The sequence below is a fragment of the Centruroides sculpturatus genome, unplaced genomic scaffold (genome assembly GCF_000671375.1).
Source record: "Centruroides sculpturatus isolate CEXI.00-Female unplaced genomic scaffold, Cexi_2.0 scaffold218, whole genome shotgun sequence".
NCBI classification, from domain to species: Eukaryota; Metazoa; Arthropoda; class Arachnida; order Scorpiones; family Buthidae; genus Centruroides; species Centruroides sculpturatus.
This window is the reverse complement of record NW_019384383.1, coordinates 429,969-456,300: the sequence shown is the minus strand read 5'-3', so window position 1 is coordinate 456,300 and position 26,332 is coordinate 429,969. Positions and strand designations below refer to the sequence as shown.

Here is a 26,332-nt window from a genome sequence, read left to right as displayed (position 1 = left end):
CTCCGGGCCGGCGAGGAATTTACGTGAGCGCAGACACGCGAGGAAAGAGTGGCGATAACTACCCCCCCGCCACAAGTGAAGTATGGAAATGCGGTAAAATTAAGAAAAAATTCCTCAAACCAGGATAAACGCGCCACGTCCCCCCGGAGGGGCCGAGACAATGGCTAATTTCGTCCGAGCGAAAATAGTATCGCAACCTCCAGAATTGATAAAGCCATCCGAGACAAGGAAGGGAGGCCCGCACGCACGCGCGCCAACTTTGCGTGTCGGAAAGAGCGCGAGAGTTTACAAAAATAAGTCGCTGTTTTTTCGGCAGGGGCGCTCCGTTACGGACACCGCGTGGTCCGGGGGTGCAAAGTCCCGGGTCGGATTTTTAATATTCGTAAAGGCTCGACTGGAAAACACTGGTCGGAACGGCCAGCAGAAACTCGGAAAAGTTTTCCAGTTCGGGGGAGGAAAATCCCCCGCCCGTCGATCGATCCGCGGAAGGAAAAACACCGAGAATGGAAAGCGGGAGGGGCGGGCCCGGGGACGGCCCGAGAGGGGCCGGGGCATCGGCGGGCCGCGGAAAAGACGGGAGGCCGAGTCGGGGGCGCCCTCTTTCGTTCGTTAGAGACCGACGGCGGGGGGGGAGGCGACGACGTTTACTTACTTGACGAGTGGCCAATCCGCCGAAGAAAAAAAAGGGCCATCCGACGGCGCAGTCGGTGGAGACCTATTAAATGGCCCGAGTGACGAGACCGGCCGCCGGGTGGCAGAAGCGCGCGGCGGCGTCTAACAGCCCCGCGGCGTGGCGCTAGTGTAGCAGTGGAGGCGACGCTGTCTGTCACCCGGCGAGGCGGGACTTGCTAAACCCACCCCTATGGCGCGACTATTGGCAGCTCCAGTGTTTCGCCTCTACGGCGCTAACGCCGCCGCTTCCCGTCTTATTACCCCGGAGGCGCCGGGCCCCCGGTCGGGCCCGCCGGGTGGGGACCCGGGGGCGGGCGGGCCCCGGGTTTTTGGCCCGCGCGGGGAGAGAGCGGCGGGCCGGCGGCCGGAAACGGGCCATCGTCACGTGCCGGGCCGAGTTGTCAAACCACAACCCAAGGTGTCGAAAGTAGCCAATAGGAATCTCATTATCCGAGTTCCGGGGCCGACGTGCGATTTATTGAATGAAGGTTGCCACCAGACGCGGCTGTATTGTGCAACGTCACAGCGTTGGCGCCACTCGGACCGGGGGAGCGCAGACAACAGAGAATAGCTAATCACTTCGGATGGTGCAAGCGTCACTTCGGACGGGTACGCCTTAGTCTGGCGAAGGGCTAGAAGGTGAGCGCTCGGCATCTGTGCCGCTCCACGGTGTGTTAAGCTCGTCGCCGAGTGACGATCGGATCCAGGCCGGACGTGTGCCGAGGTGCCAGGACGGGTGATTGGTGGGGAAGTGGACGAGTGCAGACTCGAATTGCGGCCGTTCGCTCCTCGCTTCGCCCTCCCTCCCCCCCGATTTTTCCACAACAGACGAGAAACTGTCCGAAATGCGGCTGTGATTGGCTCGCTGCGAGCAAATAACCAATCGAGGGACACCGACCAGTGACGGGTGCCAAAGTCGACGGTAGTCCAGCGCCATTTCTGACACCGTTGGAGTCGAAGTTGTGGCCCGGGCCGGCGACTCACCCCAGCCGTCGCGACTCCAGAAGTGATTCCATGAGATTCGAACCATCAGAGTTGGTGCAGGGGATGGCCTATCACCCTTTCATCATACCCCCGACCAGACAGACGGACTTCAGTATGAACTCCATCCTCACCCAACCTCAATATCTGTCGGCTCTCACCTTCAACCCGGTGGCGGCCGCCGCCGCCGCTGCCGCTCAGGGTTATCCTCCCGGCCCGGCGCTCTTCCCCAAGTTGCCACCTCCCATGCCCGGGCCCCCTCACATCACGGCCGAGGACGTCCTGGGCCACCAGGCCCACTTCCGCCCGCTGCACGGCTTCGAACCCGAAGAGGACGGAGTTCAGGACGACCCCAAGGTGACGTTGGAGTCCAAGGACCTGTGGCAGAAGTTCCACGCCCTGGGCACGGAGATGGTCATCACCAAGTCCGGCAGGTGAGTCCTTCTTTCTCCGCAAATTTCCCTAATTCTACGGAAAAACCCCCGGAATCCACCGTCGGTCGGGAGGGATTTTTAGGGTTAAGACGGGCAGTGGCGGCCGTCGATTACGCCCCATCGACTGGTCGTTTGGGCCACGACTTAAGAATCCCGGTGGCGCGGCGGGGGCAGAATCTTACGCGTCGCGCGCCGCCGGGGAGATGCGAAGTAGACGTGCCAACGAGAAGGGAAACAAAAGGAAGCCAGGCCGACCTTTCCACCTCTTAACATTTGCTAAGTCCATAGCCTAGAGCGCGTCGGGTCGGTACCGGTTGTTACGGGTAATGAGCGGGTGCTTTCCCCCACCCCCAAAATTATACCCCCGGCCGGGAGGTGTTAGTGATACAAACATTACTCGCCTGCAACAAACGGTGGTGTTGACAGCGAAAAATACGGCCCAAGTAGCGGTAGGACTAACGAGGCCTAGCTGTGCAAACAAGCCGAGTGCGTGCCCGGCAGTGGCGCGGGGGGAAACGCCCCGCCGGCACAAACACAGAAGGTCCGAGTGAATATAAAGTGGCCCGTTTGGCCCGGCCTAAACCCTCGTCCTCTTCCGACCTTTCGGGGCGCCATCTTTCCCTCGTCCTTCCAAATTTCGTCGGCCGGTGTTTTACGGCCAGAAATTCGTGGCATCTTCTAATTGTCTCGGCGCTTACCGCGTGTCCCAGACCGTCCCCGTCGTAACTCACCTTCTTCGCCTGACATTAACTCTCGGCCTGCACCAATGAAGGCGCTCGAGACTCGGCCTGGCCGTCTTCCCAGTAAATAAAATTGTTTTACTGCCCGGCACCTTGTAATCGCCTGGCGCTGGCGGGATCGGCTCCCGTCACTTCGGCCTACCTTCGCCTCCAAAACGGCCCTTTTTCACACCTGCTAGCCATTTTCCACCCCCCGAAAACTTTGCCACTTTCTAACTGCAAACACCGCTTTAGCTGGCAGCGTAGCCTACCCAAATTTACGCCCGGCACGTGGGAATAATGGGACTTAGGCCGACGGAAACTCGGCCTAAGTGGCTAACTGGCATCGGACGGGGTAGCGAGCGCGTGGCTTCTTACGGAGGTGGGCCGGAAACCTTTGATCGGTGACGTCACGGGCTAGAAAAGAGAGCGAGAGAGAGAGACCGAGAATGACAATTAAATAACGTACTTTGCCACGCATGCACGAGTCGGGTTTGTTGTGGCAGCACGCGGAGCGCACGCCGAGCAGAGACAATAAGGGAAACGTGGGGCAAAAACATCGTCTTCCGCTAACGAAGCCTTTTTTGGCGGCGCCATCGATTTGCAATTTACGTCAAGACACACTTAATTAACCTTCTCGCGGCTCGCGCCTTCTCTGGGATTCGGAACCCGAGACTGCAACAATTGCCCCCTCCCTCCCACTCGTTCGGGCTTTCTCCTTATCGTCGGTTCCGTCACGCGAAAGACAATCGAGAATGACATCATCCGCCATCGGGCCAATTAGCAAAGGGAATGTTTTTGCTTTCGTCACGCTTACTTTCCTAAAGTCGCGTCGACTAATTGGTCTGCCCCGTTCCCTTGCCGTTTGTCGTAAACGGCCGGGGACGAGAACGACGTCGACCCGGTGGGCCCGACAAATTTCCACCTCGGCCTCACGTTCTCCGTCCTCCGTCTTTCAGGTCATGTTCGGCAAATCTAACTAGGAATTAGCGGTTTGTCCGTCGAGACCGGGCCGAGAACGCGTTCTGAAACAAAATCTACAGCAAATACATCTATTAGATTGGACAATTCCTGGGGGACGGGCCGAGCCAAACGCTTCTCGTCATCGAAATTCTCCCGATGCGCCCAAACTTCCACGGGTTCCGAGGGCCTTAAAGTCCCCTTCTTTCTATACTAAACTCCCGCTTTGGCTCCGGCTTAAAGGGCCTAGTTTCTTTGCCAACCTCCCGAGGATCCATTCTCGTTTCTGGTCTTTGACAGCCCGAGTTCCATCTCTAATTAATTAGGCTTTCATTTCCAACCTTCTATTTTTGAAGCTGGGTCGTAAAATCCTCTGTTTCGCTAGGGTATTCCACTACTAACGATCCGTTTCTGCAAGAAGTACTTCTTCCCCACCTCCTACAAAGGTTATATTTTTAGTCTGGCACTTTGAAATTTCCGATTTTCCGTCTTACGCCGGTGGCGGCCTACTTCCAGTCTTCTAAGGGCCTAGGATACCTCGTCCCCCGTCCGCGGGGTGGCATTTAACCTCCGTTTTCTGCCCTTACCATTCTCCGTGCCCGAGTTGCCAAATCAGAAAGGGGTTAAGACCGGGGTTTACGCCGCCGTTAAGGGCCTAGTTCTGGTGTTCTTTCCATTTCGCCGGTGCCAAAGTCCGTAGAAGTTGACCAGGATCGAGTTTTACTGGCACTTCACACAAAAACTTGTTTCGACTTATGTAACCTCGAAAGATAAGATACAGAGGTCGCCCATTTCTGTCCTCGGAATAACAAGTGTCGATGTGATCACACTCCAGATGTCGTCATATTGTAGCCGGGATTCTCTCGACACGGAGGTGACAAACGACCGTGCCCAGTAAGTACAGAAACGTTCGATGGTACTACGCGTATATGGCTGGGCCTGCCCAGGCCTACCTCGGCTCCACGCGCCGTCCTTGGGGCTCGAAGTGTTGCCATTTCTCGGTTGCTGATGTAAGGGATGTTCGCTCTTTGTCAGGTTGCACGATGGTAGAGATGATAGAACACGTCGCACGTTCCCAATTGTGACGTTCTAGGTTTTCTGACCGTCCAGATAAGTTAAGTTAGCCGGCTACCGATAAAGGGGCAAGTTTTCGAAAGATTGGGAGGGGGCCGGCCGGGGCCGAGGATTGTTTAACACTCCGAAGTGGCGCGAGAAGGGGACGGATGGCAAATAGTTATTAGCGGGCGAAAGAAGGTTCGAAAGAGAAGAGATTGGCCGGCCCTAGGCCGAAGGAGAAGGCAAACAGTCTTGTTGACACAGGCGTATTTACATGTTTGGATTGCAAATTCCTTCGTGTCGATCAATTCGATCGAAATCCTCCGCTTCGTCAAATATTCATGGCTTATCAAAGTGTTGTCGAGTGTCTCGACTCGATAAAGGCCTCTGAATTATTGCCGACGTCTAATTGACTTCTTAGCAAAAACAGTTCTTACCCGTCACGGCAACAATTTAACACCTTTTCACCAACTTTTTGTACGTTTTAGTGCGGTCGTAACACCTATTTCTGAAAAATTCTCCTATTTTATTAGTCCAGTTAACCGGCCACTTCTTTCTGTAGTACCAGCCAAGTAACCTGACATTTGTCTCGTCTTCTATCCATAAGTGGGCCCCGTATATTCCAATTGTTTTCCTGAGGGTTTAAGTACGGGAACGTTGGCGTGTCTGTTCAAATTTCTAGTTCTGTTCGTCTACGTTCATCCTCACAGATAGCACCGGTGACAGATCTCACTCCCAACCTACTAATTTAGCCGAATATTAATTAAACGGGTGCGATTCGAGTTACGAAGTGACATTAACGAATAGGCCTTCGAACGGGAATAATCTCGGAATGGTTTCTAAAACAATTTTTGTGGAACAGGTTGGAGATTTTGACCAGGAGCCAGAGTAAATTGCACGTTTCTGCTAGGGCAAACTAAACAATGGTTTTGGTAGTGTTGCAAATTTCTAAACGCTGGTAGGTTGTGTTAAAATGCGAATACGACACACCGTTAGTCGGCAAGATTTCTGTTTATTCTCTTTCTCTACGCTGGGTGATGTTCCGTCACAATAGAATACGCGTAAAACAGATTTCATGCAGTTTTCGATGGGAAGGCCACCTCCGCGCGCATTATTAAACGATAAACGTAGGTGTCTTTATTTAGCCAAAGATAAACATTAAACATCAACACCTGTATACAATTAATTGTTTAGTGCTTTTCCACCCCCGGTTAGACCTTAACAGTTGTTGTAAATGTTCGGCTTTCGATACACGACGATTTATACACCGTTCCGCGCAATGTAAACACGTTTAGACAATGGTGGGATGCGAGTAGTTTTATACCCACCGCCATTTAGGGCCCCGTTCGCCTCCGAACGGGTTTATAGGTCCCGGTAGAAGACGAAGGCAGAAATCGGTGTGGAAGAGCAGCCCGTAACGCCAACGAGAACCATCCTTTAGGTCTAAATCGAGCGGAACGACATCCACCCCGGTTAAGTATCTTCGGCCTTTCGTATGATCATCTAGTAAGAAGACCGGGATTAGTTTGGTCGAAGCTAATAGCGCGCGAATAATAATTGGATGTTTCTGGTACCGGATGCCTCATTAGTTTCTGGGATTGTACCACGTCCGCTAATAAGCGACCAGACTAGTGTTTACTCCCTCGCTCTCGTGTCCTCATATACGGTTAATTATCGAGACCGTTAAGATTCTCCGCAGCTCCCAGTCGAAAAATCTTACCTTTTTTGTCGACTCCCCCAGGCCCGACGACGGGAGAACCCGGACATTTTCCACCTCCGTCGTCCGGCCCTTTTTCAATGCAAAAAGCAAATAATACAAACGCCAAAATTTATTACACACCACGAAGTGTTAAAAGAAGCGCCAAATACCGGAGAAGCCAGCTTCGCAGCGTTTCACTCGGATGCCTCTAGGGCCTTTCTAGGTTTAGAAATCTCTCGAGGTTTATATTTAGACTGTTAGAAACGTTATCTACCGTAAAAGTGAGTAAAGTTTAATTTTTAGTGTATAAAACTGGAGCCGAGCTTACAAAACGGCCAAAAATTTCCAGCGTTTTTTGCCCCTTTCCGTATTTCCCGGTGTAATTCGGTGGTAAATGCAAAAAGCAAAGAGTTAGAATAGGCGAAATATATACCGGACACCCTACTTTTGGGGTAACACGCGTTAAAAGAAGAACCAAACACTTACGAAGGACGATTTGCAGTGTTTCGGTTTAGGCCCTCTAGGCTCTCTCTAAGACAAAAGGTTTTCTGGCGTAACTTACGTTAGGTGTTTACTAACACTAAAAGAGTATAAATGTCAATTTCCAGTGTCTACAACGGAAACCTAACTTAAAAATGGCGTTAATATTTTTATACAGAGCGAGTGTTTATGGAAAAGTCATGGCTGGAAATCGTCCTTAGAAAATTGCCAAGGCAAACCTTCAATTTTGCACGGACGAAGGGATTGGTTTTTCCAGCGTCGACGTCAAAAGCGTATCATTACGGAAAAATCACAGCCATTTTCCTAACACAACTAAACACCTAGACGTCTTTTTAAGGCAGAGAATAGTCTTTGATGTAGATAGCGGCGTTTGTACGACTGGCGGTGGCTTTCCTTTGTCCGCTTTCTATAAATACGCGTAGAAAACGTGTCACTCGTCAAAATCATAACGGGGAAGGCCGATTACCGCTAACGAAAAGTAATCGCCATCCCCCGGGAACCGTGTTTATTGTTTTTATAACTGTAGTTACCGTTGCCCGTATCAATTTTCCTACATCTCTACACGTTCTCGGATCTCGTAGGTGTATTTTACATTGTTTTTCTGGTGTTTCCCGTCGACCGGGATGGCTAGGAAAATTTATAGCTGGGTAACACCGTTCGACTTTCGCATACTTTATAACACCGGCCATCGGTAGCACCGGTGTTACAAACGGCCTGGCGTAGGAAAACTGGTCGAAGCCCGCCCGTATTACGAGTTACGTGTTTAGCGTTTCTACAGCCCAAAAACTATTCTAGGCCACTTTATTGTTTTTTCAAGGTGAGCTCGACAATAGTTTCTCCGAAATTTACTGGTTTTCGGGTGATTTAAACGTTTATTAAATAAGCAAACAAGGCATTTGATAGCCGATTGTGATAAAAAAGAAAGGAGGCGACGATGCTACGTAGGTAGAACGTCACTTTCTCTTACACTGGAAAGTTTTGCCGGCCAATTTTATTACGTATAAAGAAGGCCGTGTCTGCCGTTTTTTAACAGAGGCGAGGGGGCGAAAAGCTTTACCAGTAATCGAAGACGGAGGCTTCCTTCGATAGAAGACTTTGGTGGAAAAGTAGAGAATCGCTAATGGCGACTAAACTAATTTCTTTGTCCGAATGGGGTGTCGTAACAGCCGGGCAGAAGAGAAGTACCCCCACGGAGACCGGCTCTCTAATCGTTATTCCGCGCTGGCATCTGGCAACCCCTTGGTTCCGCCGCGGACTCCCGAACGACCCCCGTCGAGCCTAGGGCCGCCTCCCGTCCTCTTCCCATTGGACGAAATTCGTTCCACTCGATTCTTTGGTCGATGACGCCGGGCCAGGGGCCCCCGACGATTTGGGCGAAAACGGCCGATTATCGGTCGTCCTCCTTCCACCGCCGCTAATTGACATCGGCCACAATTAAACGATCCAATTAGTGCCGAGACGAGGCGAATAATGGGCTAACGGAGATGGAGCAAACGTCATTTCGCACGCGTCTCCCTTTCTACACTCGGTCGGCGCTAAAATACGAGACGCCACCAGGTAGGCCGAGAGGTGGTGTACTGCCAAAACCGTAATCGGCACGTCGACTACGTCACCTTAGGCCTAACTTCTATATCCACTCGGCTGTCAAGTACCTTTGAAAAATGACTGATGACGGTTGGGATAAGTAAACACGGGCGCCCGTGCCCCGTTAGCTTCCCTCGGGGTGGCGATGGAAAAATTCCCTGACACCAGGTAATTAAGGAGGCCACGCTCGTATCGTTTCCTGTTAGATGTAGTACCGGGGTCGTCCCGTCTGTCTGCCTGTCCGCAGCGCGGAAGACCGGCCAAACCCCTCAACGTCGGGATTCCGCCGCGCGTTACGGCCCGGGACGGGGGTGAGGGACGGGCGTAACCTCTGGACGACCGGTCGGAAGGAGGTTAATTCGGCCACGGGACTAATGTAATTATTACGTGTGCCAATAAAGCACGGACGAGGCGGGGTCTGGAACGACCGAGTGAATGCACGCGGCCCACCGTCACGTGCCGCGTTAACATTAGCGACGGCACTTAACTCCACCTCCTTGGTATCCTGCCAATCCGCAGACTTAACTGCGGCACCCGGGAATATTTGCGTAGTTCGGGGAACGAGGGGGAGACGCCTAAAAACGACAAAACTCGGAGGTTAATGTTCCGGGTGGCATTAGGGTGATCCCGCGCGCGCAACGTCTGTCTTAAAAAGGAAAGGAGATTCGAGCGCCTCTTTCGAATCTCCCCCTTCCCCGTTGCGCCCGTCGATTGGCTGACGGGACGATCCCCCGACACCGGGGCCGTATCCAATAAAGAGGTTGGAGAATCAATGTTTTGTCTCTGTTGCAGGCGCATGTTTCCGGCCTACAAAGTGCGCGTATCCGGACTGGACAAGAAAGCCAAGTACATCCTGTTGATGGACATCGTGGCCGCCGACGACTGCCGATACAAGTTCCACAACAGCAGATGGGTGGTGGCGGGCAAGGCCGACCCCGAGATGCCCAAAAGAATGTACATCCACCCCGACTCGCCCAGCACGGGAGAACAGTGGATGCAGAAAGTCGTCTCCTTCCACAAGCTCAAGCTGACCAACAACATCTCGGACAAGCACGGCTTCGTAAGTAGCGCCGCCATCCCTCTTCTTTCCTGCCAGCGCCCGCAATTGGAACGGGGCCCGAGTGTCGATTTACTTTTTGTACGTGACAACAGACACAATTAACGCTCTTTGTTTACCCCCGGTTGCGCATTCGACATCTGGGACGGGTCGATCCCGCACAGATAAGCCGGCCCATTGTTTTTCCCCCTTCCAAGAAGCTAGCGATGTTTTGGCAGCGTTTAACCGCCGTCCATCGATCCCCGGCCTTCGATCCGCGCGCATCGATCCAGTTTACCACCGGATATGCAAAACGAGAAAAAAAAATGACCAACTTCACCCCGTCCGGCCATCACCTTCCCCGTCGAAGCAATAAAAATTCATTGACGGCCGAGGGTTGTCGTCCGTGACGTCGACTCCCGGAAACCGGCCGTACCGTTAGCCGGTGTCGCTAGAGCGGACGAGGGGAGAAGACGGGCGCGGGGCCCGGGAGCCCCTCGGTAGGAAGGAGTGGGATTCTTTCTTGCCATCCGGGATAATCCGTTTAGGTATCAATCGGGGCGCGCGGAAATCGACATAATAGAGCGGTGAGGCGGGGGGCCCGTTCGTCACGCTCCGGCGGGCCTCGGACGCTTTCGAAACCATTTAAAGTAGCATCTCGACCCAACGGCTGAATCATCGGCGGGAGTCTAAAGGGGATGCGCGCGCAACCGGCAGAAGTTGGAGTTGCGGTAATGAGGTGTCCGCCCGGGACCGACCCGCCTTCAATCGGGGCGCTGACGTCATTAGAGAGTCTCTTTTGACAAAACATCTCCGGGTGGCAGATGCTCTTCAGACCGTCCCACGATACGTTGTTTTGTCGTCCCTTTAGTTAGCGTGAGATCCGGTAACGGCAGCGGATAAGACGCCAGGTGTTCCCCTCTTCTCTTAAGGGCAACGACAATCGCGTTACGGAAACCAGCGCCCGTCACCCGGCCGCCCCCGGGCGCGTCGCGGCGGCGCTGGCGCGCGCGCCGATTTTTACACCCGCCTCGGAGTAGAGAGGAGAATGCCCGACGCGGCATCCGGCGTCGTCCTCTGGCGGCGCGTACAAAAGAGACGCGGAACCGAGCGTCCTCCTTCTCGGATCGTTCCAATTTTTGGATTTTTCCGGTCTACGGGGACGTCGGGACGCGCGTAACGCTATTAGAGGTGAGTCACGGCGGGAGGGAGAAGCCGACGACAGAAAGAGTGGATTTGCCCGTTGGTGAATGAATAATGCGTCGAGTCAAGTACAGGTACGAGGCACGTGTCCGCCGAGATGACAACCGGCGCGCCCGTTTACGTCCGCTTTGATTACCCACTTCTCGGCCGGCGTGTCGCGCGTCGCGCCGACGTTTCGGCCCCTCCCGCCCGGCGGATCGATGCCTCCGGGAGGCGCGCGACACGCGACGCCGCGCGCGGAGAGGGAAGCGAATCGGGCCCGAAATGCGGGCGAGAAAGCCGCGACGCCGTCGCGCGGCGGCGGAGGTGACGTTCTGGTATAAAAGACGAGGCCCCGGAGTGGCTATCGATCCAGCCGAAGCATTCTCCTTTCCAGTTGGCTGCCTAAAAGTTAACAAGCGGCCGAAGAGAACTCGTCTGTTCTTCAAAAACAAACATCTCTCGCTCCGTTCCCGGCCTTTAATGAGATTTTAAAGTCGTTTTCCAGAAATCGTCACGTGACGGGGGCCATTAAAAGCGGGTGCCGGAGAAACCAAAGACAATATTGACTCCCGCCGGGCGGGTAGCGCCGGTGGCGAATATCGAACCGGCTCTCGCACGTGCCGAGCGAAGACAAAAAATTAGTTTGTCTCGATAATCCGGGCCGCTTCGGGTCGGCACCCCGACCCCCCAAGACACGCCGACCGACCTGTACCGCTTCCACCCCACCCACTTCTTTCGATTTTCCGTCGACACCCCCGCCAGTTTCCGCTTTCCCACCCTGGGACCGGGTCCGAAACGCCCTCCTCCCCACCTTTTGCGCCGTGGTCCTAGCCGTTTCCTCGGATTGCCCAAAGTCTCCGAGACGTTTCGTAACTTTTACCCCGCTGTTGGGGTTCTGCCTTTGGTATTTTGCCGTAGAGACAGAATTCTCTATTCTCTGCCAGATCGACGGGGAAATTGGTCGAACCCCTAATGTTAAGGGAGGAGACGTCGGGTTAAGAGGGCGCCTACGCGGGGCGTTACGGTTCCCCTCGCCCGCGGGCCGATTTGCCCGGCAATTAGGCAAATTGGAAGGGGGCGAGGCGCGGCGCGCGCGCGCCGAGCGGAGAGGGAGGAGCGACGACGCTATTAAGCGACTTTTGTGTCGACGGAGGAGAAATCGAAAGGGTGGACCCCGTTTCCTTGTCGGCGATTTTTTCTTGCTTCGGCGGGATAATTAACTCGGCGCTAACCTCGTTATTTCATTAACTCCGCTTCGTTACACCGCTGATTGTTTTGTTTGCCTCCTCCCACTCTTCCCTCCCCGTAAAACAAGACGCTCGTTAAACCCTCCGGTTTTTTCCCGGCTGCCTTTTTCCACCTCGTTTTGTTGCTCCGCATTCCTTAATGAATAAACCATACGTCATTAGGCTCGCACGCGACATTCGCTCTTTAAGGTGACGCGCGTCGCCTTTGGTTAAACTCGCCCCCTCCTTTTCTTCTTTAACTGCCGGCGTTTTTCTGGACCCGCCCGGCGGACTAAATTACCTGGCTCTAAATGCCTTTTTTCTGCCTTTTCAGACCATTCTCAACTCCATGCACAAGTACCAGCCGAGATTCCACCTGGTTCGAGCCAACGATATCCTCAAGCTTCCCTACAGCACTTTCAGGACATACGTCTTCAAGGAAACCGAATTCATCGCCGTCACGGCCTACCAGAACGAAAAGGTGAGTGCCGGGTTCGGGCCCTCCGCCCCGACCGTAATCTCTATAAAGACCGGTGGCCCTCCGCATGCGGAAAAACGACACAATGGGCCCATTACGCGCTAACCGTCCTATTGTGTAGTCGAGCGTTGACCGGCCGATTGAATCCAATTTTCCTTCGGACACACGCTAAGGACGTCGTTCTCTGGAGAAAAATGCGGCCCGTCTTCACCCCCACCACCATCGACGCGCGGCGGCGCGGACGAGCCCGTGTTGAATCAGGCACCGTTCTGGCACAAACAGTACGTTCAGCTGTCCCTTACGGGGACGTCAAACAGCAGAAGCAATTTTTAGACGCGCAGCTGCGCACATACCCGCCAGTGTCCGACTTACCGACATTCTTGCCCCCTTTACGTGTGGCGCGCGTGACGGAAGGAAGTTCGGGATCCGGAGGAGGAAGCTTCCGACGGAGTGGACCGGAACCCACCGAATAGGATTTGAAATGGGGACGGAAGAATGGGAAGAAGGTGGATCGTTGCCGGGGCCTCCGGGGAACGCTAGTTTGGCTGGCTTCGTGAGGCGAATGGCGATTAGGAGGCAGTCGATGAAATTCCGTTCTTTGCCCGGCACCGAACGAAAATAAAGAACCCTCCAATTCGCGCGGTTTCGGGTTATTATCGTCTTTGCCTTTCTTTTTCTGGTGGCACTCGACAATCTGGAGCATCCTCTCCCCACTCTTTTTATAAAGTGGTATTAATTGGCGTAGCGGAGCAATTAACCGGAGGCGCCGAACGGGATTCTCCTTCCCAGCCAACTCATTTACCCATTGTGGACCGGGGTGTCGATCCGGAATTCTTCTTCGCTCCCAAGGCGCGCCCGGTCCCGGTCGTAAGTTACCACGAAGAAACAGATAGAACCGTTACGTCGAAGCGGAGCGCCTCGCAGCGCGGAGTGGTAAACGGTCGAGGTCGGTGGCCGCCCGGGGGCGACGCCGGCCGGAAGAAGCGTTGACCGGAGGAGCGGAGCGCGCGCGGCGTGGACGCATCTGGGAAACACTCTCGGACGATCTGTTGACAGTCATTCGCGTATCGAGCGAAGTCACGCAGTTTTCACGCTCACGCACGAGAACAATGGGTGGGTGCCGGTCACGGTCGGTCGGCCAGGACGGTGTCGGAGCGGATGTCCTTGCCTCACGCTATAAGAAGACGGCGATGGGTGGGGGTGGCTCTGAGAAAGCGTCAAAACTAGACTGGCCGAGGGAACTGGTCTTATCTCTCTCTTCTTATTGTCTCCTATCCACGTCCCGCGGCTTTCGTGACCCTTAACCGACAATCTAACCCACGTTCGACGCGTAACGATACGCGGCGCGTCTTCGCCTCCAACGACGCGCCGGGCGAATCTCCCTAGAAATTCATTCGATAGTCACGCGTTACGAGCGGGGTGGAAGAAGCCAGGCGGCGAATAATACTAGAATACGGGTAAAATTAGACGATACGTCTTCAAGGTCGCGGAAGACACATTACGCGCCTCGCAAGACCGATGTGTGACAATTGTAGAAACACGGGACGGGACGAGTAAAGGGCATACATAAATTATCGAGTGGAGACGAATATCCTATCGATCCCGGAATATCTGGTCTTCTTTAGCCTCGGCTTTCTTTTCCGTGGCGACGGCGGCGCCTTCGGAGCGTGCGGCGCGGGAGACAATTCAATTAGGACTGCCCATTGACCTATAGGCATTCCCTGGGACTATTAATAATGCCCATAAGGACGCATGGGAGCGGGTTGGGTTTCCACGGTTAGGCCGGGTGATTACGGCCTCATCGATCATCCCGGGACGTGGTCGTCTTCCATCGGAAGGTGGCCCGGCGGAGAGACGGAATAAATTCGAGACCGGTGCCCCGGGGCGACTTCTCCTTCGGCCACGGCGCCATATTTATAGGTCTTTAGGTTATCGATCCGCTCGGCGGAGGCCCTTCCGACTCCCGCCGAAACGGTTCGGTTTTCGATTCCTCCCCCTTACGCGCTACTAGAAATTAGCGTATTAGTCGCGTGTCTTCTAAACACCGGCTTAGATTAGAGTTTTGCGGCCGGGGTCCTTCTCTTAATCTCAAATTTGGAGGTGGTAATAGGAGTTCGAGCCTCTTTTCGAGCTCGGCAATTGGAGCCGGTCGAAGTTAACCCGGGCCTAACTAGTCGTCACCCGCCGGGATTATCGAATCTGCCGGAGCAAACGAGCTTCCTTCTAGATCGAACCAGCCGATGCGTGTCTTCGTTACTCTCTTCGTTCGCTCCGCGATTTGATTTTCCTCTAGAAATTCTCTCTTTTCCGCTTCCTTCGCCCGATCGATCTCCCCGCTTGGCGTACGCGTAAATCCGGGCGGAGGAGGGCGAGCGTTGGCTCGTGCCCGACACTTTCTACTGTCACTGCGGTTCGAATTTAATCGAATTTCACTACTCGTTCGTTCCACTTATAAACCTCAAAATACCTCTTTACGGCCTATTTTCCTATCGAAATTTCCATTCTTTTTCTCGTCTCCTCTTCCTCCTCCTCCCCCGCATCCGCCAAATTATCCTCCAAAACCCATCCCCGGTGTGACGAAAAGATAATTTCCCATACCGTTTCTGGTAACGATTAGCCAATCGAATTGGAGGGGTGAGGCGTTTTCCGGTACACCCAGAAGGGAACAATGTAGATATTCGGAATAACAACGAAACAATACGATCGGAAGTCTTTTACCCGGTTTAATTAATGTTAAAGGACTTAATTTAACAGTCGACGGGACCGGCGCTAAGGCCCTTTTCCTCCTGGTTTCCGCTTAGATAACGGTAACTAGGCCGGTAGGATGGTTAAGTAGGAGTTATATCGGCCAATTTTTTGGCAGGGTGAGGCGACTTTTGTAAGTAAATACTCCGGTATTGCGTTGGAAAGATTAAAGAGAGAAGTTCGAGTTACGTAAAGGCCCGGGGAAGAGCTTAGCGTTACGAAACGACGGGAAACAATGCGTCGGTTATGGAAGACGATAGACTGTAGGCCTATTTAAGAAGAGGGTAAATCTTGCCAAGAACTAGTTTAAACGGGGAGTTAGCGCGCGCCGGCGATCGATAGGCTTATCGAGTGACCTTTAGTCGTCGACCGGTCTCGATATATAACCCACCCCACGGGTAAAGTCCTACGTAACCCGCCGCACGCGTTACGCGTCCGACAATGGCCCGTGTCTGGGCGCTACATGGGTAACGACGGTCGATAGTCGTCGAGTTTGTCTCCGTCTAACAGATTGTACTCCCGTTACATTTATAATAATTAAACGCTTTCCACTCAAACCATTAATTCGTAAGCCAGGCGTAACGAATAAAAACAAATGGTTTCCATTTCTCGTTAAGCCCGGCGTAACGTTTTATTGCCGTTTCTTAAATGTTACGCCGTGTTTGTCCCAGGCCTAGTTCGATTCGGGTGACAAATTCCAATTCGAAATGTCCGAGTGAACTAGAATTGGACGGGGATTGATCAGTGTCCTCGCCGTAAACAATAGCGCTCATCAATCTCCGTTCCAATTCCGGATCCAATTTTCCTTCCGTCGTATCCGATTTTTAGTCCATTTTAACCGTAGGACCGCCCGTCCCCATTAGATCCGTAAATCGGGATTAGGAATCGACGGGATCCTGGATCCAATTTACCGGTTTTTCCATCCGTCCCACCTCCCGTTTCCGCTCTAATTTAGTCCTTAATCCAATTTTCTCCGGGAAAATCTAACCGTTCCGGATCCTACGCCTAATCTCCTCCGTCCTACATTCAATTTTTAGTCCTTCGTCCATGGGCCTAAGCGCGCCCGATCCAATTTCCATCCGGGTTAGTCCCGGATCCGATTTTCAAACCCAGACGAAATCCAATAAATTCTTAATCCTACATTCGATTTTCGGCCTTTTCCTTCGTCTTCCTCCCTATTTTACGTCGCGCGTACACACCTTCGGTCCTAGTCCGGGCGTTAAGTATTCCGGGTTTAGTCTTTGGAGAAAGGATCTAGAACAAAGGGCCGAAGATTTAATGGGGCGAGATTTAGGAATTGGGGGCGGAAAACTTAGATACCGGGTGTTTTCTTCCCGACGTTCTTACGGCGGATTTAGTAATTAGCCAGGAGGATTTGAATTTTAATTTCGATAAATACCAGACTCGAACGTAACCCGGGAGTCGGGGGGTGGAAAAGCGGGCGCAATTTAGAAAGCCATCGATAAAAGTCGAAGCCGTTAACGATCTTTTTTTAAAATATAACGGATAAGTTGCGAAATTTTTAAGTCGTCAACCGATAAAAATTGTCGAAGAATCGATTAAGAGTTTATTTTAGTTGAATTTATTATTCATAGAAAACGTTGGCGGCCCTTAATCTACTTACGTAATAGAAAATTCGAAAACGTTTTTCGATTAAATGCCCGTCGGGTCACGCTAAGGTCGTTCTCCTTCCTCGCCTCTTCGCCTAAATATTCTTTTCCCAATTTTTCTTTTTTTCTGGAAATCGGAAACCCAGTCCGAGAAATAAGGGCCGTAATTGCCAGAACGGGGGTGGGGAAGAGAATAAAATGGAGGAAATTCCAGGAGGCGGGGACGGATCCGGCCGGGTAGGTGGAAACGAAAGGTGGCCGGGCTGGACGGAAATTAACGGAGGAGTGACTGGAGCGAATTCGGACCGGAGGGGTGGCGGAGGCCGAACGGATTAAAACGGAGCGCGGTAGACCCCTAGGCGGACGGAAACTAGGAGAGGTTAGGTCGGTGGAGAAAGCGGAGTTAGGACCGGATTTTGGAGGAAAGTAAACCGGCTTAGGGCCCGACGTTTTCGCCGGCGGGTTAGCGGGTAGGGAAGAACCCTTTAAGTATTATATAGGTTAGGACCGCCACCCATCCCGATTCTAGGTAGACCGAGCCCGCGCCCCTTTGGCCATTTCTTTAATAAAATGCGGTCTCAAAAATCTTATTTTTCCTCGGTAAAAAGAGTATTAATTTGTAGGGAGTAAGAGGCGGGCCATCCCTAATTTGTCCGTCCGGCCCCAGAAAACGGCCGGGTCTAGACGGAAAGGAAGGATGGCCAGCCTAGAGAATGGGAAGGAACGAAAGGGAAGAAAGTGGGATCCGAATTACAACGGAGGAAATTGAAAGAGGTAGAAAGGAAAAAGGAGGAGATTTTGGCCCGTTTGCTGGAAAGTAAAGGGAGAAAAGAGGAACCGAGGTGGACGAAAATAGAACGATTAAACATAGAATTCCGACGATACATTTGGGACATTTGTCCGAAACCAAAGGAGAGAAAGGTGGAGGGTGGAGTCCGGGACAGATTATAATAGCGGTTCGAACGGTCTACGGGTGTTATACGCTTCGTGCGTAAAAATGTCCCGCGGTGAGGGAACGTAACTGCGGTATCCGACGGAAGAAGAGGCGGGCCGAGTCTAACTCGAACGAAGACGGAATTGGCTTTCCGAGACGGAGACCGTAACCGGCGAAAGGCCTCCGGTCCCCAGCTAGAGGGGGCGCCCGGTCTTCCCCCGCGGTGGGACGCTAGACCCAGTGTGGTCCGAAATTCCACGGGGAAAGCCGTAAATTTAACCGGTTTGTGGGAAGAAGCGGACACCGGGTCCGTTAACCGGCCGTGGGCCTAGGTAGGCTCGCGCGGCGGTAATTAGCGGGACGGGGGCGAAGACGGTCACGTCCGGGCGGCGGTGGCGCCGTTGCCGGCCATTAGTCGGCGGAATCGCGGCTCGGCGTCATTACCGGTAATGAAACGCCGGGGAGTGTCTTCCGCCCCCGGACTGGAAGGTAAAACGGCCGGACCGGCCCGGTCGTGCGCTTCCTCTTATCTGATGAGGACGGCGCACGATTCTCTCTCTCCGCCGCTTTCCCGGCGCGCGCTCTACCCGTAAGTAAACCCTCGGGGCCCGGGACCGGCCCGACGGGCGGAAGGCCTCTCGTCCGTGGAGACGATTGTCCGAAGGTGTCCGATAAAGGCCCCGCGCTGCGGCGGGGACGTTCCCTATCTGTCCTACAGCTTGTTCGTCGGCCCGTAAAACCTCCGTCACCCTTCGAATTATCGGCCGTTTGAGATAAGTCTCCTCCTTATCACCCCCGGCTTTAACCTTTCTCGGCCGGCCGCCAGGGGAGCTCCGGCCCGGGAGGAAGACGCTTGCCGGGCCCGGTGCAATCGGCTTTTCGGGCCTTCCCGGACCGAGACCGACGGCCGAAATTCTCCCGCCAGAATCCGAGACGCCTTTACTCCCGTTTGCCTTCCGGCCCCGGCCTAAACGGTTTATCCCATTAGTTCCTCTCCGGCCCGCCTCTCCATCTTCCTCTCCCCCTCGTCTCCCCCAAATTCCCACTTCGAGCGGGGTTCGGGTTCGAGTCCGGGCCAACCCGACCACGGAAACGGACTCCAGTCGGGAAATAAGGGTGAAACTTTCGCCCGTCTACAGAAGTAAGACGGGGACGAATTTGCCTACCCTCTTCTATGCCGGTCTCGTGGCCATTAAACGGAAGGAAATCCGCCTAGTTTTAGGGCCACCGACCTTCTTTCCCCCCGCCCTTTCCCGGCAGACGGCCCGACACCCTCTTCGCATCTTCTAACCCACCTCCCACCGTCGGTAAAGGCTTCCTCGCCTTTGTTAATTCAGCCGCGGGTGGCCAATTTTTGGTCCACTTTCGGGTTCCTCGTCCTCCGTTTCTGGCCGGCAAATGGACGGGCCCGTAGGTGTTGGGCCGGGTAAACGTTTTTTTTTTTTTTTACGATGGGAAGAGCGTCCTCTTATCTGCGCGCCCCATCGGCGGTGCCGGCCACGCATACCTGTTTCCCGGGACTCTACTAAATCTTAAGACGGACGAAGGTACATTCCCACACCTTTAATACCGGACCCGGTGCCCTCCTCTCGCTGGCGGGCCCTTAAAATAAGGGAGACGGGGGATAGCCGGGCGGATAGTTCGGTCGTTGCGCGGTGGCGAGACGAAGGAGAAAGAGAGTGGTAACCGATGTTTGTTTTGTTTCTCCCTCAGATCACTCAGCTGAAGATCGACTACAACCCATTCGCCAAAGGTTTTCGTGACACGGGAGCTGGAAAGAGAGAGAAAAAGTAAGTTCGAATCTAATACTCCGTAATAGACCGAGCGGTCGTCCGGATCGATGACCACTCGACGCGACTCCTGAAAGTGTTTTCTTGTCCTCTCCCATCGATCGCCCCGGTAAAAGCTTGGCTCCTTGTTAGCTCCTTCTGCAAAATTTATGGGCGCTCCCCCTCCGATCTCCATTTAAACGCCGTCCTCACGCTCGGCCACCGCGCGCGCCCCCGCTCCCCCCGGCCCAACCGGTTTTCCGCGCGGGGCCACCCGGACGCCTAGTGCCATCTGTCGTCGGTCGAGCCAACTAGGCGGTAGCGCGGGGGTCGGCCGGTGGGTTACTCTCTCGGGCAACAATTACACCACACATTTGTCCGAACAAAATGCGAATTTCCCAGACGGGGGGAGTGACATTTCTGCCAATAACGAAAGGAATTTTCTGCATTTCGCAAAATAAAGAAAACTCTGGGTTTACCTTAAAGTATTCCACCTAACTTCCGATTCTACTTCCGTCGTTTCGCTTCTCGCTCCTTCCGTATATCTTTTAACACTATTAGCTACAAAATAAACAATAGGAATTCTTAAGGAATTAACCGCCTATACTAAATGAAGAATAGGGGTGGGAGATGGTGACGGGCCGCCCTCGAAGGTATAGCCCCAGAAACGGAAGGAAGAAGAAAGTGTTATTAAAGTAGTTAGATCGAAGGGGGGAAATAAAGTGTGATGGGACAGTGGAAAGGTGGTCGAGGGATTCGTCAGCGCCCGCACCTCGTTTATTTAAACGAAAACAAATTACTGAACAAATTGCAAACGGTGATTTACGCGCTACATACATAAAGGTGTTACGCAAAATGGTTGGCGCGACAATAGCCACGCTTACAGACTATTTATGCGCGTGGCTTAAACGGGCCTAACGGAACACCAGTTGACGTGCCAAAATATAGATTCCGTGTACAAAGGTTGGTGAGATACCTTACATTTTGAGATAGATTTTATATACGTATATAATTAATCAGATACGCGGACTTTGCGAATGATGCTTAGCCAGGCAGTACAATCGTCTGTACCGAAGTACGGTGGTTACAATTTTTATACACGTGTCCTCGAGACATTACGAGAAGGACATATAATGCGCTAGCTATATGTCCAGATGAAATAAGTGCCGCGTAGAAAACTGTGAAGAGTGTAAACCAGCGCAGATACTAGGCTACGGGATGCGAGTATACCACATTATCCCACAATTAGAGATGCGATAACACCGATTGGCCGAGCGGTAGGGCCCTAGGAGAGGTTCGATCGAAGCGAATTTCTTAAGGGCTTTGTATATTTTGCTGTCGCTTACCGGAGTTTTCTTACGGCACGGGCATAGTTCGTTTTGTTTTTGGATTTCGCCGATTAGTTCCTTCCGCTGTAATTCATAGATGGGGCAGTTCCAGATGATACGCTCTGGGTCTTCGTCGAGTGCACGCGGGCACTTACCATCGGTCTTTGGCCAAAACCTCCTAAGGTAACTGCGAGAGTTGCCGTGCCCGGTCATAATTCGAGTCGTTTAATAAGTCTGGACCCGGTTTAAAACGCGTTAACTTTCCACCTAAAAAGACAATTTTAAAATCACGGCGCCTGGTGTTTTCCAACACTGGCCGGTGGGGTGGAAAAGGAAACGTATTAAGACAAAAATAAATTGAAAAATTGGTGGGGGGCATCTTTTAGCCCGGGCCTTAGCCAATCCATCGTACGTAACACCTGGAAGAAGTACGAAATACCCGGAAGGTCCGAAAGCGGCGGTTATCCGCGCTAAAAACTCCAGGGCACCGCCAAATTGTTTGACAACCCGACGGGCAGTCGGACCGGTGGAAGCAGCCGAAAGATTCGATGGTGGCGAAACGTACGGTACAGTTCGGTACGTATTTAAGACACTTAAGAGGAAGAAGAGGGCCCCCGGAGTCCGTCGCCAAAGAGTTTCCCGCATCCCGAGGCCGGGCGGACGGGTGGTAACAAGGACTAGAAGTCCCGAAAATCCCGCACCCTCCAACCGACAACAAATTTAAGAAGAAATTTTTTAACGAGTGTTCCCCGGCCGTCCGTGCCGACACCTACCGAAACAGTCTAATCCATTTTCTCCACCCGTGGAGAATTTCTTGGGATATTCGGCACGAGAAATATACCAGAAAAGTCGGGCGACGAGAATACCGCCTCGTCCCTCCGAGGAATCGGACTTTGGCTTTAAAATATTGGCGGGAAGGCCAATATTTTAAAGCCATTGGTGTTTCGGTGGGCTTAGGACCGAGTTGCTGGGATCGATGGATAAATATCGTCGGTTAGTTTCTTTTCTATCTGTAGAATAGGCTAGTAGCGGTTAATTCTCTGTCGTTTGGGGCTCCGTGGGAAATGGAGAAAAGGAGCCCCCCAGTGCCCCGACGTACGGGCGCCCTTAGTGGTAACGGAGGTCAGCCATCGTTCTTTGTTTTAGATTTACGGAAGAGTTTTCTTTAATTTGCGAAATCCGTGGCTGGTGTTCCGCTCGACGTCCAAAAAGCCTTCTTCCTCCCGGCTCTTCTTTGCCCCTTCCCGAAATTTAAACCCTCCGCGCCCGGAATTAATTGTCAAGATCTGACTCTGGAAATTGGCATTTTGTTTGGCCAAATCTCTTCTGTAAATGCCGTTTCTCCAATTATTCGGTGTAGAGAAACAGTTTACGCTCCCGACACTTTCCTACAGAAATGATTTCTGCCCGTCCGATAAAGGCACCGGACACGAGTTTGTTCCTCCAGCATCCACCCGATTACATTACCACAGACAATTCGATAACGTTATTTCCACATTCTACAATTATCACTGGTAAACGTTGGTCGTTAGCGGAATTTCTTACTCGCATTCCCACCCCTCATCCCCTCCAGTCCGGGGTATAAACGCCCGACGTTTAAGCGAATGGGAAAAACTTTCCTACGCCCGATGCACGGGCCGGAACACAGGCCGATAACGCCGGCGAGTAGGGCCTTTAGGAGATAAATCCCTCCGATACCAAAAATTTCTTAACACCCGCGCCGTAGCGTTTGTTGCCGACTTTTCTTCCAAGACACTGGCGTTTTTGGAACACGCGTTAACCGGGTGCGGGTGTATCCGGCGGTAACTGTAAAACCGGGTCGGCCCCTCCCGGGAGAATAGGGAGAAACGTTTTACGCCGGGCCGAGTCGGCGGGTAGTAGAAGAAAAAGGGGCGTGTACCGGGCCGGAGAAGGCCGGCCCCTCCCCGGACCGATAACCCCCGTCTCGGCCTTAATTACCGCCACCCCCATTTGGGTGTTGCCTCCGTCCACGGTTATTAATACCGATTTTCCGGAAAACTTTATCTACTCCGGTGGCCGGCCCCTCTTTCTCCTCTATCGGGTCTTAACCCGTTCCTCCCGTTTACGTCGTCCAAACGTTACGACGACGTAACCTACGACAGAAGAAACGGCGCGAGTTCCGTGTAAAATGCGCAACAACCAACACCCGGTTATTGAGCATTGTATGTCGGCTTTCGCTGGCTTTCGAGAATGTTTCTTGACAACCGCGTTACCTTATCCCGGTGGCGCGTGGGGCTATAATTTCGGCGCGATCGATAAATTATTGTCGTAGAGTAAATATCGAGTGTCTTTCTTCGTTAAGTACTGTACATAATGGGCCGAAGAAGATCCCGCCCCGCCGCGGCCACGGGCGCGTCCAATTAAGACAACTTTTGTATGGAAAGAAAGCTGCTGCCTCTCTCCTTCTCCCCCTTATCGTGCGTCGCATCAAAGGACCTGGCACTTTCGTACTTTGGTCGGGGGTGCCGTCGGCGCGGCTTCGTTACACCTCCGCCGTCTCGTTAAGACCCGCTTAAAAGAAGTGACGTAAACTCCCCGACAAAGGCCGGAGGTGGCTTCCTTTGGCTTTTGGCACTTCCGTCGCGTGCGGAGGACGATTTTTTCGCCACGCTTCTAATTAACAATGGAAGAATTTGGCGTTGGCGCTTCCGGGTCCTCCGCGCGAAGAAAGGCGCGATTTATTTTCGACTTTGGCGCCGAGAGAGTTTGGAAGATCACCAGATCCGGTGGGGAATTGATCGAGAGGAGACGACTCGCCACCGGCCTCTTTTTCGCCCTTTCCTTCCGCCGAAACACGCGCCGCGTATTCGAACTTCCGGCTGTGTGAAAAAAACAGTACCAACCCGAGGAGGTTCTCGGGGTCGGGGAGTGGTGGAGGCGCCACCCCTAAACGGGGAAAATTTGGGGATTTCGGGAGTCGGGCGGGGTGGCCGAGAAGACGGTCTCGGCGGAGGAATATTTACGGGTGGCGCAGGTTAAAGTGGAATTCCTGGGCTCCGCGAACATCCATTAAGTAAATAAATTCCGAGAGAGAAGGCTAATAAACACCTCGCCCCGTAGAAGAGGGGGGCCGGTCGATGGCTCCTTCTCCAATAAGCGATATCCCAGCGTCCCCGCAATTTACGACCTATTAAAGCCGTGTTTTATAGCGTCCTTCCCGCTCCTAAATCTAGTCCGACATCTCCTTCCTCTCCCCTCCCCCCTTCCCGTTAAACGCCGGGGCCGGCCCGACGGCCCCACCCCGGCTCCGTCGGGCCTCTAGCGACGCCCGACTCTTAATTAGGCGCTGGACTCACGAGGGTGTTTTTTTTTCTTCCCAAGCAGACGTCAAGCCCTGCTCCTCAGCCAGCAGCAACCTCTACCTCCGGCCGCTCCCACAACGACTTCTTCCGCAACGCCCCACTCGGCCCTGGACGCCAACGAGGAGTCCAGCGACGACGAGGAGAAGGTCGACGTCGGAGGAACGGCCGATCTACAACCCGTCTCCTGCGACAGAGAAAGTAAGTATGCGCCTCGCGCTCCTCCGCCCGCCAGATAACGGGTCTTTTCACCCCGAAACGGACGAATTCGTCGCCTCCGTCTGTTTCCTTCTACCCTCGAGGAGGGGGAAAGGGGCCGGAGGCCGGGGGCGAAGGTCGCCGCCGGCGTCGAAGAGAAGTGACGGGCCGTCGACAAACAACGCGCGCGAATCGAGGCGACGACAGCTCCGCGCAAACAACTGGGAATGTTTAGTGGCGCGAGAGCGGAGTCCGATCCGATACGGTGTCCCCCTTCTCGTATTCGATAACACCGGCCGACCCGTTCCCAATCTCCGAGTGACCGCATTTGCGTGCGCCGGTGGAGAATTTGGATCTTTCGTAGAAATAGCGTAGGGCCCGGGTAGACGGTGTTCGGACCGGGCTAAGGTGGGCGAAATGTCTTGGAGACGTTTCGCCCGCCTGTCACCCGACGCGAGAAAAGAGCGGGCGCGGAGGTCGGAGGTCGAGCCAAGAACTAATTCGGAGGTTTCGTTGCAGACGAGGAGGACGAGGACGGCCCTTCCAGAAGAGAGGGACAGAGCGACGCCGTGTCCAAGTACGACAAGAGCTGCGAGGGGGGCGACAAGCCGGCCGCGGCGGAGGACCAGGAGCGGATTTCGGGCTCGGAACCCGGACACGACGTCAAGACGGACGGTCGACAGGACGCCACCGGTGCGAAACTCAGGTGCCAACCCAACGTGGGCGTGGGCCCCACCCTTCCCCATCCTCATCTCTTGCCTTATCTCTATCCCCCGGCGCTGTATCCGGGAGGGATGGGACATCCGGGCCTTCACCTGTCTCAGCTGTTCCTTCCGGGCACCTCGTCGTCGCCCAACGTCTCTCAGCCTCTTCCCCTGTCGCTGTTCACCTCGGCGGGTCCCGCCGGTGCCTTCACCACCCCCCACTTCACGCAGTCGGCCGGCAGCCCCCCGAACTCTTCCAACCTTCCGATGGGACCGAGTTTCCTGCTGAACGCCCAACTGGCCTTCGCTAGTCACCCCATGTTGGCTCACGGGCTGCCTCCCGGCCTGGCCGGAACCGACAACGTGGTCAACAACCGGTTAAAGCAGCACCGGTTCTCTCCGTACTCCCTTCCTCTGACCACGGTGGTGTCGCCGGGGGCTCCCCCCGCCACCACCTCCACGGCCAAGGTCCAGTCGCCGGTGCCCTTCGACGGCACGCAGAACGTGCACAACCACGGATCCCCTCTGTTGAAGTACTCGGGGTCGCCCCACTCGGACAGTGGCAGCTCCGACGCCTCGGTGGGGGCCCCCGCCAGCAACGAACTGCGCAACATCGAGAACATGCTGAACGGGTTGGAGCGAAGACAGGAACAATTGGCCGCCGAGTCTCTGACCAGGCTAACGGACAAGTAAGCCCCGGACCACCCCCTCAGTTCCTACGTTCGCAGCCCGGTCGGGTGGCCCCCGGCCGCGGCCGACCTGTATAGAAGAGGCCGGATTCTCTCCGATCATTCCTTGTGTGTAGACCTTTCGTGACGCTCGTTTCGTCTCTACTCGTCGTCTTCGTAGGACCTAGAGATTTGGGAGTGTTCGGATGCCCGTCGAAGTCCGAGTCGTTGTGATAAAAGTCGCTCGGGACGAGGCCAGCGGTCGGCGCCTCCTCCCCTCACCTCCCGAGTCCTCCCCTCCGTTTATGCGATTATACGTAGCAATATAAGGACCTTTCCACTGTGCGGAGGACCCCGGAGTCGTAACCCGGTCGTCCTCCTACCCCGAGTGACTGCCGCCGGTGCGTTCGACTGTATAGGTTTGTCATATTTATTGACATTTTGTGTGTATCATAGTAGTGCTTGTATATGTTGTATGGGTCAGGGCAACCCTGACATTAAAGCTCTCGTTCATACAACACCAAA

At 53.9% G+C, this 26,332-nt stretch overlaps 1 protein-coding gene across 3 annotated transcripts; it reads left to right on the top strand.

Moving 5' to 3' along the window:
- Positions 1–1,179: 1,179 nt before the first annotated feature.
- Positions 1,180–26,332, top strand: LOC111617965 (T-box transcription factor TBX3-like). 3 transcript variants are annotated; one of them, XM_023359366.1, is made up of 6 exons: positions 1,180–2,087; positions 9,399–9,666; positions 12,388–12,534; positions 19,534–19,610; positions 24,260–24,438; positions 24,955–26,332. In XM_023359366.1, exons 1-6 carry the CDS (start codon positions 1,687–1,689, stop codon positions 25,830–25,832), a joined length of 1,950 nt encoding a protein of 649 aa, XP_023215134.1. In that variant the 5' UTR covers positions 1,180–1,686; the 3' UTR covers positions 25,833–26,332. The 3 variants fall into 3 exon arrangements, with proteins under 3 accessions (XP_023215134.1, XP_023215135.1, XP_023215136.1); XM_023359367.1 differs by having other exon boundaries at positions 1,181–2,087; positions 24,263–24,438; XM_023359368.1 differs by lacking the exon at positions 1,180–2,087 and adding an exon at positions 3,863–4,660.

What these genes read in the sequence shown, in the direction of transcription:
- LOC111617965 (XM_023359366.1), top strand. Translation starts at nt 1,687, where the DNA reads ATGAGATTCGAACCATCAGAGTTGGTGCAGGGGATGGCCTATCACCCT. An exon ending in GCTGGAAAGAGAGAGAAAAA is followed by an intron (nt 19,611 to 24,259) that starts GTAAGTTCGAAT and finishes TTTCTTCCCAAG; the next exon opens with CAGACGTCAAGCCCTGCTCC. An exon ending in CGTCTCCTGCGACAGAGAAA is followed by an intron (nt 24,439 to 24,954) that starts GTAAGTATGCGC and finishes GTTTCGTTGCAG; the next exon opens with ACGAGGAGGACGAGGACGGC.